General features: G+C 47.0%; 1 protein-coding gene across 1 annotated transcript in view; it reads left to right on the forward strand.

The window, feature by feature from the left end:
* LOC116511712 (NADH dehydrogenase [ubiquinone] 1 alpha subcomplex subunit 9, mitochondrial-like) overlaps positions 1–10,443 on the forward strand; it is a 29,948-nt gene extending 19,505 nt beyond the window's left edge. Inside the window, 3 exon segments of the mRNA XM_032221881.1 lie at positions 2,194–2,289; positions 4,901–4,912; positions 9,895–10,443. Coding sequence (XP_032077772.1) covers positions 2,194–2,289; positions 4,901–4,912; positions 9,895–10,069 — 283 coding nt within the window. The 3' untranslated portion in view covers positions 10,070–10,443.
* The last annotated feature ends 4,621 nt before the right edge of the window (positions 10,444–15,064 follow it).

Genomic DNA, 15,064 nt, shown 5'->3' on the forward strand with positions numbered 1-15,064 from the left:
AATTCAACCCCTCACCTTGAGCAAACAGCCTGCTGGGTGTCTTCGTGCCAACCCCTCTCCCTCAGCCCTAGGAAGCAGGCGATAGCAAGCCCTGTGTGTGTGTGTGTGTGTGTGTGTGTGTGTGTGTGTGTGTGGGTATATATATATATATATATATATATATTATATATTTATATATATTTATATATATTTGTGTGTATATTATATACACACAAATATATTATATTTGTGTGTATATATATATACACCAAATCTATATAACAAATATATATATATACCACACACACACACACACATACACACACCACACAGACATGTAGGTGGTTGTGCTAAGGGTTGGATCAGCAGCAGTGGCCAGGCCATCAGTATTTGTTTGTTATAAACATTCCATCTCATCATTAGCACATTGATGTATCAATGTCCGGTCAAACAGCTGTGAAGGATTTGTAGAATTTCTCACAGGTTAATAGTGAAAAAATCATAAGATAGCACAAGTTTGGTAGTCTCAAAGGTGGTTTTTGAAAAGTCCAGCTTGGAGAGTTTCTGGAGGTGGAGAAACGAGGAAGAGGAGGAGGAAGAAGGAAGAGGAGGCCGGATAGGATAGGATCGTTCAAGACAAATTGGTTTATCCAACAGAAGAAGAAGAAAAGAGGAGGAGAGGAAGAAGAAGAAGGAAGAAGAAGAAAAAAGAAGAAGAAGATCGTCTCATCCAAGAAGCTTCATCGTGGGGTTAGGGTTCTCACTAGATGAGGTGAGAACTCACAGACATAAGATTTCCACTGTACTTTTTACAAAAAAAATAAAAATAAATCCCAGCCTGACAAATGTCAATTCCTCTTTCTTTCCCCCGGGATTCCTTCCTCCTCCCGCAGACATTTGAATGTGGGAAAGTACGAGAGGTCGTATTGCCTTTGCTTCTCAAACAATCTAGGAGCGGTCTGCCGGTTTGACAAAAACAGACACCAGAGAAAACAAGGACCCTGAAGTGGATCTAAGAAGATCGACATGAAACAAATATCCTGCTGGATCCCCAAACCAATATGGTGGGGGGTGTAGTTCATTGATAGGATCTGTAAGGACTCCCTCCCCCCCCCACTACGCACCTATCACCGGAACATTAATCTAAGATCTGCTCGGTTATCTGGAACTGATCTCCTCCCTAGTTGGGAGATGACTTGATTGACTTAATAGGTCCTCCGCAGGTCTGACTTGGACATATCGCAGAAGATGTTCAACTGATAAGACATTGGTTTGCAATAGTTGCCGTACGGCTGACGGATAGGAGATAACAGCCACCTGGTTTCTCCTCCTTTTTTTTATTATTATTACTATTATTTCCAGCTTCCGCGTTGTCAGGACATCCTGGTTGAAGGGAAATTTATTCCATCTATGGCACTTACAACGTTACAAATCAATAGCGCTGGTTGATGCCTTGACGAGGGCACGGTCCTTGGGGACAATGAGGTCTCAATAAGGACCTTGGGTGAGAAGAAGAAGAGGAGGGGGAGGAGGAAGAGGAGAGGAGGAAGAGAAGAAGGAGAAATGAGGAGGAAGAGGAGGAGGGAGTGAGAAGTTCTCATCCAAGAGCTTCATCTGTTAGGGTTAGGGTTCTCACCTAGATGAGGGTGAGAACCTCCACAGACATAAGATGGTACTTTGTAGCTGGGAGACAAAGTAGCTGGCTTTGTATGCACTAATCATACATCCCAGTTTAGATGCAAAACACAGGCGGCCCTCGACTTATGACCACAATTGAGCCCCCAAATCACGTCGCTCAGTGAAAACCGCTGTAAGTGACCTTTGCTCCGTGTTATGACCTTCCGTGCCACCGTTGCTGAGTGAATCCCCGCAGCTGTTAAGTTAGGCACACGGTCTTAAGTGAATCTGGCTTCCCCCTTGACTTTGCGTGCAGAAAGTCGCCAACGGTGATCCCGTGGCGTGGCAGCCGTCGTAAATATAAGTCAGCTGCTAACGTCCGAATTTTGATCATCTGACCTTGATAGCTGGAACAGCTGTCAAATGAAAAACGGTCCTCGGTCACTTTTTCAGTGCCGTTGCAACTTTGAAGGGTCACTAAACGAAACCGTTTGTAACTCGAGGACTACTTGTCCTGTTCAAAAGATCGGAAGCCATTGTTAATATTGCAAGATTCTCATGTCTATTATAAATTCTTTTTTTTTCTCTCTTTTGCAGCCCTCACAGATACATCCTGTATGATATGGTCAAGTACCTGTACTCGGTCATGCACAGGCCTTTCTTGTTGTACCCTCTGCCTAGCCCCATCTACCAGTAAGTCCGATGGTTTCTTGGTTGGTGGTGGGTTCCATCATAGGCTGAACCTTAAGGAGCAATAGCAATAGCAGTAGACTTATATACCGCTTCATAGGCCTTTCAGGCCTCTCTAAGCGGTTTACAGAGAGTCAGCATATTGCCCCCAACAATCTGGGTCCTCATTTTACCCACCTCGGAAGGATGGAAGGCTGAGTCAACCCTGAGCCGGTGAGATTTGAACCGCTGACCTGCTGATCTAGCAGTAGCCTGCAGTGCTGCATTTAACCACTGCGCCACCTTGGTTGAATCACTCGTGTGTATGCGAGAGAGAGTGAGAAATGGGGGGGGAATAAAGAAGGAAGGAAGAAAAAAGAAAGAAAGAAAGAAAGAAGGAAGGAGGAAGGAAGAAAGAAAAAGAAAGAGATGAAAGAAGAAAGAAAAAGAAAGGAAGCGAAAGAAAGCAAAGCAGACATGTTGCTGAAAGAGGAGAGCGGAAATGATGTTACACAGCAACCTGGACAGTCACTCTGATGGGACCATGCGACTGTTTCGGTAGAGGGGGAGAAAGCTTTTACGTTTAATTAGAAAACTACGGGAACCAACCTTCCTTCCTTCCTTCCTTCCTTCCTTCCTTCCTTCCTTCCTTCCTTCCTTCCTTCCACCCTGAAACTGGCTGGACTGAGGCCTCTTGGAGACTTCAGTGTCGCCACAACGGTGCTAGGTAAGGGAGGGGGGAATAGAGATAGTTGGAGTTTTGTAGCCAAGCTAAATAGTTTTCCCTGGGAACCAAGGGCCTTCCCACGGGTGACGGAAGAGAGGAGGAGTGAAGTTTCCAAGCAACTGGACAGCATCTCGATTGGACCATGCTATGGATTGTTTGGGAAAGGGGGGAATTTTCTTTGACATTTAATTAGGTGAAAACTGTGGGAACCCTCAGAGTCGGTTTTCACCCGTCTGTGCCAATATGATACGTCCAATAAAACTGTTCTTCGAGGGATCTCCCTACCTCAGAGTTCTGTGTGTTATGGGTATCACTTGGAACCTTGACAGTTAGCTCCTCTCAAGATGTCATGTACAGTGCCCCCTTGACATTGGAAGAACGAGTGAGTTGCCAGGTCTCAAAACCTTTGTGAGTTGCCTGTGTGTGTGTGCGTAGATTACAGGCGTCATATTTATCACACACGAAGTTATATTTCATCTGCTGCTATTGTTCCTCTGAGGTCCCGTTCAAAGGATTGGATGATTTTTACTGTGTCCTGATACATAAAGCCATCAAAGAGGGTGTGTTTTATATGACTGTGTATTGCATAGGTGTTTCCTCTAATAAACCAAGCACGGTTTTTATATCATTGCTTCAATAGCTGGTCTTCGTTGTGGCAATCATTTTTAATTCCCCTCCTTATTCCCAACCCTAGTTTCAGTTGCATACTTTAACCCTCATTTCTTCTCCGATTATATTTGACGGCAGTTTATCACTGCGATCAGGAGTGTCAAACTCGATTCATTGAGGGCCAAATCAGGGTTCTGTTTGACCTTGGGCTGTGTGGCCAGGGTGGGCGTGGCCAACTCGATGTCACTCGAATCAGGGACACCTGTGGTGGCCCGAGCGCTCTGCCACTGAAAACGGGCTCTCAAGCTCCGTTTTCGGCTGCGACTGCCTCCTGCAACCCTCTACCAGTGAAACCGAAGCTCAGGAGGCCACACTTGACCCCCCCCAAGCTCCGTTTTCTCTGGCAGAGGCACCGTGTACCAGTCCTTCACTGTTTCAGACCGCCGTCGTCCCCCCCCCCGGGTCAGATCTAAGCACCCTGCAGGCCGAATCCGCCCATGAGCCTTGAGTTTGACACCTCAAACTTAGATGGCTTTATAGTGGCATTATTATTTTACCTACAGATTTAAGGTTGGAATACAGTAATATGCAAGACATATCTAGACTAGGGGTCCCCAACCCACAGTCTGTGGACACCACCACACCGCAGCATGCCAGAAACAGGGCCACGCCAACAAGCAAAGCCCCATCTGTGGGATACAGGCAGCACGTGAAACCATGCCCCTTGCGGTCTATGGAAAATGTCTGTCCACGGAACCGGTCCCTGGTGCCCCCATTGATCTGGACCTCTGTTGTGAAATCAGCTTGGCTAAGAGAGCAAGATCGCAGTAGATCCAAAGAGTCTTTCTAGCGGAGTAGAGAAGGGCAGATTTCCCCACTTTCCAAAAAGGAAGATACGCGGCGTATGTTTTTGAGTGGACTGGTGTGGCTGCAGTGGGGATGGCTTGGACGAGTAAACAGAGAGAAGAGTCTAGAAGCCCCGATGCTCAGTGGTTATACAACGCAGCATTGCAGGCAGACTCTGCCCCGTTCCTGACCGGCTCAAAGTCGGCTTTCCATCCTTCCGAGGTGGATAAAATGAGGACCCAGATTGTTGAAGGCAATAGGATGACTCTGTAAACCACTTAGAGAGGACTGTAAAGCACTGTGAGGCGGTATATAAGTCTTAGTCCTATTGCTATTGTTATAAACCCATGGGGCGCAGTGGTTAGAACCAAAGATTTTTTTTATTTAAATAGTCCAGGCATCCAAATAAACAACTTGAATTTATTTTGATGTTGTTCTTCCTCTTAATTGCAGCTTTATTGCGAGATTTTTGAGATGAATCCGTTTGAGCCGTCGATAACAAGAGACAAAGTTGATCGGGTGAGTGCAGCACCTACAATCATTTCTACTTTTCCAGTTTCATTTTCTTCATAGGGCGTTTTCCCCTTAGCACAGACAGATATCACAATAATGATACAGCAAAAGATTTATCAAAATACAGAATAGGATAATTGGGCGGATTTGTTTATTTTAAGGGCCAGAAAAGAAATGTTTATTTTCTAGCAACATTTACACAAGGTTATTATGGTATGTCCCACATCAGGATGTGGCACTTCCCTAGGTTTGCAATAAATCACCGTCATTTTGAAATACTATAGGAACAGCGGTCTCTCTCTTTCTTCCCCCAGTTTTTTCCCCTCCTTCTCTCTCCCACCCTCCTCGTGTGTTGTGTGCTCCCTCTTGAACCATTTCCAAAAACGGGCCAGGGTTGGGTTTTTTTTTCCCAGATGTTCTTTCTTCTTCTTTGGGTGCTTTTTATCATATTTTAAAATATGATTTAAAATTAAGAGTCATTTCAGGTTCCTGGATAATGAAGCTAGGAGGCAAGGGTGATGGCGGGAATGGAGACTCTCTCCAAACGCCCCTGTACTTTTCCTCTCATCTCGCGGAGGCTTCTTCTGGCGCTTCTTAAGTCTTACCCGCGCCTCAGTCGCACAAGTGGATGTGTGACTTGCTCTCCGTCCCGAGACTCTGGCCCAGCTGCGGCTGATGTTCCGTGTTGCAATGGGCTCCAGGAGGAGGAGGGGACACCATCTCCCCCATTGGGAAGAGCGTGCTAAATCTAACTGCTGCGCACAGCGCTTTGTGCATCAGTTAAATGTGCTCCAGGAGGAGGAGGGGATCCAGTCTCCCCCCGTTGTGAAGCACACTTTCGCTGTGCTGTACGAGGCACTGCGAGAGCAGCGGGCAGGCCATGAAGCGGGCATTGGGTCTTTCCCCCGGTTCCACCACAAATCCGCGAAGCCCTTATCCGTGGAGACATAAGCGCGAAGACTAATTCGCGCCGTTCTAAGCGCTAAGGAAAAACGCGACCCTACCGCGATGACATAATCGCAGAGGGCAAATCCGCGCATTCCCAAGCACTCAGTACCCTAAACCTAACCCTAAACCTAACCCTAAACCTAACCCTAAAACAAACCCTAAAACAAACCCTAAAACAAACCCCTAAACCTAATCCTAACACTTACCTTAATTGAAATCGGCTTTCTGCCACAGCGCCGTTTTAAAGCGCCCTTCTGTTGCCGCGCTGTTGTCGCGGCGGTGATGACGTCGCGGCTTTAGCGCCGCGATTTTATCACCGCAATTTTGACGAGCGCGGTTTTGTCGTGCCACGCTTTCCCCCAGCCCCAGGCAAAGGAAAGCCTCCGGGCTTCTCCTAACCCTTCCCCCCGCTCCTTCAATCCTACTTTGGGACAAAGGAACGCGTGTTGGGGCAACGTTGGAGTGTATCTTCTGATCCTCCGGCGCTTGCCTGAAACTCTCCACATTCCTCGAGGTCCAGCTAGCTGAAGGGGGGGGGAGCAGCCCAGCCCTGAGATGGGAAGGCACAGGAAACAGAAAGCGGCGCATTTTAAAAGGCAGCAGCTCGCGTCTGGAGGGGCTGAAACAGCCTGCTGCGAGACCAGGCCACGCCTCTCCGCCATCCACCTCGCCAATGGGGGCGCTTCTGCTGGGCCATCGCCCCCTCCCATTGGGCTGTTGTGCTCGGCGCTCAGCTGGGTACGAGAGCGCGTTCCCTCACACCGTCCCCCTTCTTCTCTTGCCCCGCCAACAAGGGAGGAGGAAGGCCAGGCTTGGGGGATGGCCCCCACCCTGCTAGATCCTCCCCCGCCGTTCTCTCCCAGCCCTCTTTGCTGGATGTGGGGGAGGGAAAACAGAGACAGCTTTGCAAAAAGCCAGGTCAGAAATCTCTTAACTACACTGAAACAGTGTTGCCACAAGAGCCAGACCAGAAACTTCTAGAACAGTGATGGCGAACCTTTTTCACCTTAAGTGTCAAAAGCACGCATGTGTGTACTTTGCACTCGCATAATTTAATGCTCCCCCCGCGCCTTGCCCCCTGCGCATGCGTGCGTGACATACATACCCTGCTGCCCCTGTGCACGCACCCATGGCTTTCTTGGATCCTGGGGAGGGCGAAAACGGCTTTCCCCACCCCCCTCCAGGGGGCCTTCCGGAGGCACAAAATGGCCTGTTTTCCGACTTCCGGTGATCCCGCTAGGTCTGTTTTTCACCCTCCCCAGGCTCCAGAGGCTTTCTAGGAGCCTGGGGAGGCTGAAAAACGGCCCAATACGCAAACCGGAAGTTCGGGAACGGACTTCCGGTTTGTCCGTTGAGTCCGGTTTTCTCCCTCTGGAGGCTTCAGAAGCCTTTCCTGAAGCCTCTGGAGGGCGAAAAAAACAGCCCAACGCTCAAACCGGAAGTCCGTTCAGGGAAGCTTCCGGAGGGGCGAGAAAACGGCCCAAAATCACCTGGCAAGGCAACCTTGCGTGCCCTCAGAATGGCTCTGCCACGCATGCCATCGGTTCGCCCTCACGGCTCTGGAATAATATAAACTACAATACAAATTTACCCTACAAATATCCCAAGCTGGAGAAATTGAAACTCTGGGCACATTAGAGTTAGAGTTTTAGAGTTTTATTTCATTTGTATGCCGCCCTTTTCCCTAAGGGGACTCAGGGCGGCTCACAACTCAAAAAGGGAAGGGGGGGATACAGACAATTTAACAACAACACAGAACAATACATAGTTAAAAAGCGCAACAATCCTACCATTCGAGATAGGGGCAGCGCATCTTTAGCCCCAGGCCATTAGTAAAAGAAAACCATTAGAATAGCTATAAGGATATGAAAAGCCCATTGAGAACAGTTACAAGAATTCAGGAAATTCCGGGCAGTTACAAAAGTCAACACACAGATTGATTAGCTAAAGGCAAATTCCTAAGACTTAATTATAAATCATTACTTAAACACATATTGACTCACTAAAGCATATTAGCATTCACTTTCCTCTTCCGTGTAGAGATTATCCTCAGGAGGCAGGAATGAAAGAAAGATTGACGCATTAAACCATTAGATAAGAAATACAATCAGGTGCACAAAAGCGAAGCACACAAAAGCCCATAAGGCTACTACCCAAGATCAAACTTGAAAGAGGAAGGTGGTATAAAACCACGTACTTAGAGCAGGGCTCCTCAACTTTTTAAACGGGGCCGATTCGTGGTCCTCAGACTGTTGGGGGGAGCCGGACCGGCTGGGTACTCGTGGCTAGGCGGTCATGTGACTGGGTGGGTGTGGCCAATTTAGCAGCCCATTTTGCCTTTGTCCTTGCTCTACTTGCCCCTCCCTACTCACCCCACCGGCCCTGGGTCATATATGGCTGTGAAAAACATCCTGGAAGGCTGTTTTTAAAGACTTTTTAAGCACTACTTTTCGATCCAGCAGCAGCCCCCTCCCCTACTCACACACCGGCCCTGGATCAGTAGCCCCTCCGCTACTCACACACCGGCACTGGCGAGATCACTCCTCAGTTAGCTGGTCCTCCCCAGCACCTTTCGGCCTTACCTTTGGCAGCAACGGTGTGATCAGAAGTGCAGCTCAACCAGTGAAATAACTAACCAGAAGTGCAGCTGGAGTGGATGCTCACTGGATGATAAGGCCGACGATGAGGGGGAGGGGGAGGCGAGGGGGCGGGGCTGAATCACACCACTCCACAGGCTGGATACTTTGCAATGGCGGGCCATATCTGGCCCGCGGGCCGTAGTTTGCCCCAGAGAGACCTCTCCTATCTTAACTCCTTCTCTACCTCAGGCTCCTCTCCAAGCTCCCAGCCAGCAGGCCAGATGAGTCACACGCTAGCCACGCCCAAAAGTGGCAGTTTGAACAGAAATCTTTTTAGATGGGGAGGGGGAGTAGAATTCCTTAGCATCAGAGTATGTTAATAATAATATAACGAATACTAATGCTCTGATGATCATTTCGAAAAATCCTATCTAAGCGAGCATCTGGAAGCGAAGAGGTACATATGTGCCACATTTCAAGTTTGTGGGCTTTACGTTTCTGGAGATTTTGTGATCCGCTGTGAGTGGTTTTCGTAGGTAGGTAGGTAGGTAGGTAGGTAGGTAGGTAGGTAGGTATGGATGATAGATGGATTGATGGATAATGGATGGAAGATAGCTAGATGGGTGATAGATGGATGGATGGATGGATGGATAGATGGATGATAGATAGATAGATAGATAGATAGATAGATAGATAGATAGATAGATAGATAGATAGATAGATAGATAGATAGATAGATAGATAGATAGATAGATAGATAGATAGATAGATAGATAGATAGATAGATAGATAGATAGATAGATAATGGATGGAAGATAGGTAGGTAGGTAGATAGGGTTCACCGACATGAGCACCAACAAAACCACGGCAAGAAAACCGCGAGGTCGAAATTGCGCCGACGAATGCGCGCCGATGAAAGCACGCCATCAAAAAACAACAAAAATAACGTAATAAACATAACCCTAACCCTTACCTTAACTTAAATCGCGCTTTTGTGGGCGCGCTTTTGTCAGCGCATTGTTGTGGGCGCGTTTATGACATCGCGGTTTTCTCACCGCGGTTTTGTCGGCGTGCTATTGTCGTGCGCGCATTTGTCGGGTCACAGGTAGATAGATAAATAGATAGATAATGGATGGGTGGTAGGTAGGTAGGTAGGTAGGTAGGTAGGTAGGTAGGTAGGTAGATGATACATAGATAGATAGATAGATAGATAGATAGATAGATAGATAGATAGATAGATAGATAGACAGACAGACAGACAGACAGACAGACAGACAGACAGACAGACAGACAGACAGACAATGGATGAGTGGATGATAAGTAGGTAGGTAGGCAGATTGATTGATTGCAGAGTGAAAATGCCTAACTGTAGTTGGAAGATCAATGTCTTTTCTTATCTTTTCAAAGCTTCACATCTCCGACAAGAGGTTTTCCTGATCTCCCTGGCTTGGAGGACTTGGGTATCAACCCAACTCCGCTAGAAATGAAGGCCATCGAAGTTCTACGACGCCATCGCCAATCCTTCTGGGTGGATACAGAACTTGAAAATGCAAAACCGGCCACTCCAGTCACTCACATGTAACACAGGGATCTCTTTAAGACTTCCGGGCTGAAATGACCTTGGCTTCCTCGGCTTGAAGAATTCTGTACAAAGCAGGTTAAACTCTTAGATAACCACATCCAGGTTGTTTTCCTATCCTCTTTGTTTCGTGATCACGAGAGGCCATCACACTTGTTACTTTCATGTATGGTGGTTATTTAATATGTGCCAGGGGGGGAGGAGTTCTTGGCCAAACAAAATAGGGCCTAGGGAGGAGGTTACGTTACCAACTGAAGGAGCTCAGAAGCTGAGTAGCTCCAACACCAGGTCTCCCCTCGAGTAGAGCACGGGGATAATACAAAGATCTGGAGGGGGAGGAAGTAACTCTAAAGACCTTAGAAAATATGACGCCAGCAATAGAAATCAGTTCAGGGGTGTGGGCCAGCCGAGTTACTACCTACTCGGCCGAACCGGTAGGAACCCACCTCTGGTCAGCAACCCTAAACACTCAAAGAGCCACAAAGGTCCTAACCGGAAATCCGCCGTTTAATTCTGGAGCCGACGGAAGCCAGTTCCCCCACCATAGAGTCTCCTCCTAGCACAGCTTCCTTTTACCAACCGGAAGTTCAGTTCCTCCACCATAGAGTCTCCTCCTAGCACAGCTTCCTTTTACCGACCGGATGTTCAGTTCCCCCACTATAGAGTTCCTCCTAGCATAGCTTCCTTTTACTGACTGGATGTTCAGTTCCCCCACTATAGAGTATCCTCCTAGCATAGCTTCCTTTTACCGGCCAGAAGTCCAGTTCTCCTACCATAGAGTCTCCTCCTAGCATAGCTTCCTTATACCGACCGGATGTTCAATTCCCCCACTATAGAGTCTCCTAGCATAACTTCCTTTTACCGACCAGAAGTTTGGTTCCCCCACCATAGAGTCTCCTCCTAGCACAGCTTCCTTTACCGACTGGATGTTCAGTTCCCCCACCATAGAGTTTCCTCCTAGCACAGCTTCCTTTTACCCGACCGGGAAGTCCAGTTCCCCCACCATAGAGTCTCCTCCTATCACAGCTTCCTTTTACCGACCGGAAGTTTGGTTCCCCCACCATAGAATTTCCTCCGAGCACGGCGTCCCTTTTTTCCTTTTACCAACAGGGAGCCGCAGCAGAGGGATGAAAGAGCCACATGCAGCTCCAGAGCCACAGGTTGCTGATCCCTGGTCTAACCCATGGCCTAGTTTTGTCCTAGATTCACCCGACTTTGGAACGATTTGTAGTGTTGCCTCTGGTTTTTTTCCTGGGGCTGATTTCCTGGGGCTGATTTCCTGGTGCCTCCTTTTGACTCGTTGATTCCTGCTTGGCTTGGCCCATTTGTTTGCTGGTGTCGAACATTTTAGAACAAGATGTATGATGCACTATAATCTGCATTATTCCTCCGGGCTCTGCTCCTTGACCTGCCTTACACTCTCCCTCCCCCCCTTTTGAGGTTAAAATCAGTTGATTACATCAATATTTATTTTACAGAAACATTCCGTTGTCTCTTATCTTCCCAGGCTTGGTCTTAAGAATTAAGTTTTACGAGGCACCAAGGTAGACTCGAGGGATGGGGAATTGCAACCGCCAAAGCCTGTTAGACTGACGCAGAGCATAAAAATAAAAAATAACTTGTGAAAGTCCAGCACGGCCTGGGTTTATAGAGAAAAGATTCAAGTTTGCTCAGACCATTGAAGAGAGCCACATTTGGTTCCAATTTTCTCTCTCTCCCCTTCCCTCCTTCTCCTTTCCACTCCCCTCTCCTCTTCCTTCTCTTTTCTATTCTCTTCTATTCCTCTCCCTTCCCCTCCCCGCCTCCTTTTGCTCTCCTCTTCCTTCTCTCTCCTCTCCTCTTCCTCTCCTCTTCTTCCTTTCCTCTTCTCTGCCTTCTCTCCTCTTCCCTCCCTCCCCTCTCTTCCTCCTCTCCACTCCTCTTCTCTGCCTTCCTCCCCTATTCTCCATTCCTCTTCCTCCTCTCTTCCTCTCTCTCCTCTTCCTTCTCCCCTCCTCTCTCTCTTCCTTCTCTTCTCTCCCCTTCCCTTCCCTCCTCTCCTTTCCACTCCCCTCTCCTCTCCCTTCTCTTTTCTATTCTCTTCTACTCCTCTCCCTTCCCCTTTCCCTCCCCTCCTTTTGCTCTCCTCTGTCTTCTATCCCCTCTCTTGTCTTCCTCTCCTCTTCCTTCTCTCCCCTCTCCTCTCTTCTCTCCACTCCTCTTCTCTGCCTTCTCTCCTCTTCCCTCCCTCCTCTCTCTTCCTCCTCTCCACTCCTCTGCCTTCCTCCCCTACTCTCCACTCCTCTTCCTCCTCTCTTCCTCTTCTCTCCCCTTCCTTTCATCTCCCTCCCTCCCTTTGAACTTTTCTCTTAATTTAACAGACTTGCGTAGCTTATGAATTATTGTGCATACACTGGGTGTTTTTTTAATCATTGTGTCACTTCCCACCTGATCAACAGCCTTCAGTTAACCCTTTGAGGAAATTACGTATTTTAAACTCTTAAACGTAACACTTTGAATACTGCGATTGGAGAATCTTAAGATTCTCCTAAGACTCAGCATTTCCCGATAGAACGGTCTGTGCTCAGAATATTCATCACCAGACTGGATCAGATTGCCAGCTGGCACTCACACCGGCTGGATGCTTTTCCAAAAAGATCAAAGGGACACATCAGTCGTGACTCTGAAAATCCCTTGGTGGCTTTTTGTCAGCAAGAGACAAGAATGAGGGAAACCAATCACTTGGATTGTGTAGGTCTAGTTTAATGAAAAATAACTAGGAGTGACATGATAGTAATCTTCCAATCTCAGGGGCTGCCCCAAAGAAGAGGGAGTCAAACTATTCTCCAAAGCACCTGAGGGCAGAACAAGAAGCAATGGGTGGAAAGTAATTCATGGAAGGAAAGCCAGCTGCCAAAAAAGCCAACGCAGTTCTAGGCTGCATAACAGAGGGATAGAATCAAAATCACCGAGAAGTGTTAATACCACTTATAAGGCCTGGTAAGGCCACACTTGGAATACGGCATTCAGTTTTGCTCACCACGATGTAAAAAAGTTGTGGAGATTCTAGAAAGAGCAACGAAGAGGATTAGGGGGCTAGAGGCTAAAACTTATGAAGAACGGTTGCAGGAACTGGGTATGTCTAGTTTAATGAAAAGAAGGACTCAGGATGACATGATAGCAGTATTCCCATATCTCAGGGGCTGCCACAAAGAAGAAGGAATCAAGCTATTCTCCAAGGGACCTGAACGCAGGACAAGAAGCAATTGGTGGAAACTAATCAAGGAGAGAAGCAACTTAGAACTGAGGAGAAATTTCCTGACAGAATAATTTAACCAGCGGAACAATTTGTCTTCAGAAGTTGTGAATGCTCCAAAACTGGAAGTCTTTAAGAAGATGTTGGGTAACCATTTGTCTGAAGTGGTGTAGGGTATCTGTCTAGGCAGGGGGTTGGACTAGAAGACCTCCAAGGTCCCTTCCCACCTTGTTATTCTAGTCTAGTCTATTCTAATCAGGGAGAGAAGCAACCTAGAACTAAGGAGGAATTTCCTGACAGACCAATTAAATCAGTGGAAACGGCTTGCCTCAGAAGTTGTGGGAGCTCCAACTCTGGAAGTTTTTTAAAGAGAGACGGGAATGTCTGAAAGGTTGTAGGGTCTCCTGCTTGAGCAGGCAGTTGGACTAGAAGACCTCCAAGGTCCCTTCCAACTCTTATTATACTGCCAGGTGATGTGCCTTGTGGCAAGCCAAGTCATTGGGAAAACCAGGTTCATTTAACGACCGTGGCCCTAACTCAGCGACCGCAGTGATTCACTTCGCAAGAAAGGTCGTGAAACGGGAGGGGGGGATTAACAAATGTCTCCCTTAACCACAGAAATGTTGGGCTCGATTGCGGTCGTACTTCGAGAACCTCCTGTACTGTTTTAACCTGCTCCTCTCAAAAACTGAGGTAGCATTTGAGTGGTGTCCCCCCTCCCACACCTTTGACACTTACTAAAGCTGATGAGGGGACGATGGGATTGTGGTGAAGAACATCAGCTGAATGGTTACATCAGCCAGGATGTCCGGTATGGGTGGGGCGGCCTTCGGAGTGCCCAGAGAAGGATCCAGACAAGGAGACGTAGCTACTCTGAACTTCTGTGCATGGATTAATCCAAAAGTTTGTTAGCCTGCAACTGACAAGTATATTTGCTTTACTCCACCTAGTTGGCAGGCATTTGATGAGAAATAACTTTCTTACTCTCCACTGTTATCTTACCATCACCTTACACTTTCCAAGATTGCTAAATCTCATTCGACTTCAGGCTGCCTTATTAAAATCTGAATTTATCCTGCTCTGCGTGGGAATGGGGAGTGGGCGCTCAAAACTCCCCAAAGACAACAGCATATAAAGAGGATTTGCGACGTGGCATATGTCACCGGAAAGATTGGCAAAAATGTTTAAAGATAAAATCAACCAAGTGTTGGAAGTGTCACCAGATGCCAGGATCCTATTATCATATGTGGTGAACATGCGCAGAGGCAAAAACATATTGGGCAAAAATTTGCATGTGGTTGGAAAGGATGATACAGCAGCATATCGATTTAAAGCCGGAACTGTTTTTGTCGGGTATTTTACCAGAGAAATATAGTAAAGAAAATGTATATTTAATTATTCCTGTAATAACTGCAGCTAGAATTGTAGTTGCACAAAATTGGGAAAAGGGAAAAAATTTTCCCTCCGAGGGACGAGGTCGTTAAAAAAACATTAGACTGTGCAGAAATGAACAGATTAACGTTGGCAATCAAAGAGAAGGAAGAATCAGAGTATTATAAGACATGGGGATGTTTTTAATCACTGGATAGAAAATGAATATAGACCGAAAGAAATAGAACGTTGAATAATTTGGGGGTGGGTGGAAACATAGAATTATAGGGGAGGAGCTGAATTAAAAGGTAAATTGAAATGTAAATGTAAAGGCAAGATTAAAAATAGATTTAAATGATGCAACTGTTAAATATGATGACACAAAGACTCTG

The sequence above is a fragment of the Thamnophis elegans genome, chromosome 7 (assembly GCF_009769535.1).
Source record: "Thamnophis elegans isolate rThaEle1 chromosome 7, rThaEle1.pri, whole genome shotgun sequence".
Taxonomy (NCBI): domain Eukaryota; kingdom Metazoa; phylum Chordata; class Lepidosauria; order Squamata; family Colubridae; genus Thamnophis; species Thamnophis elegans.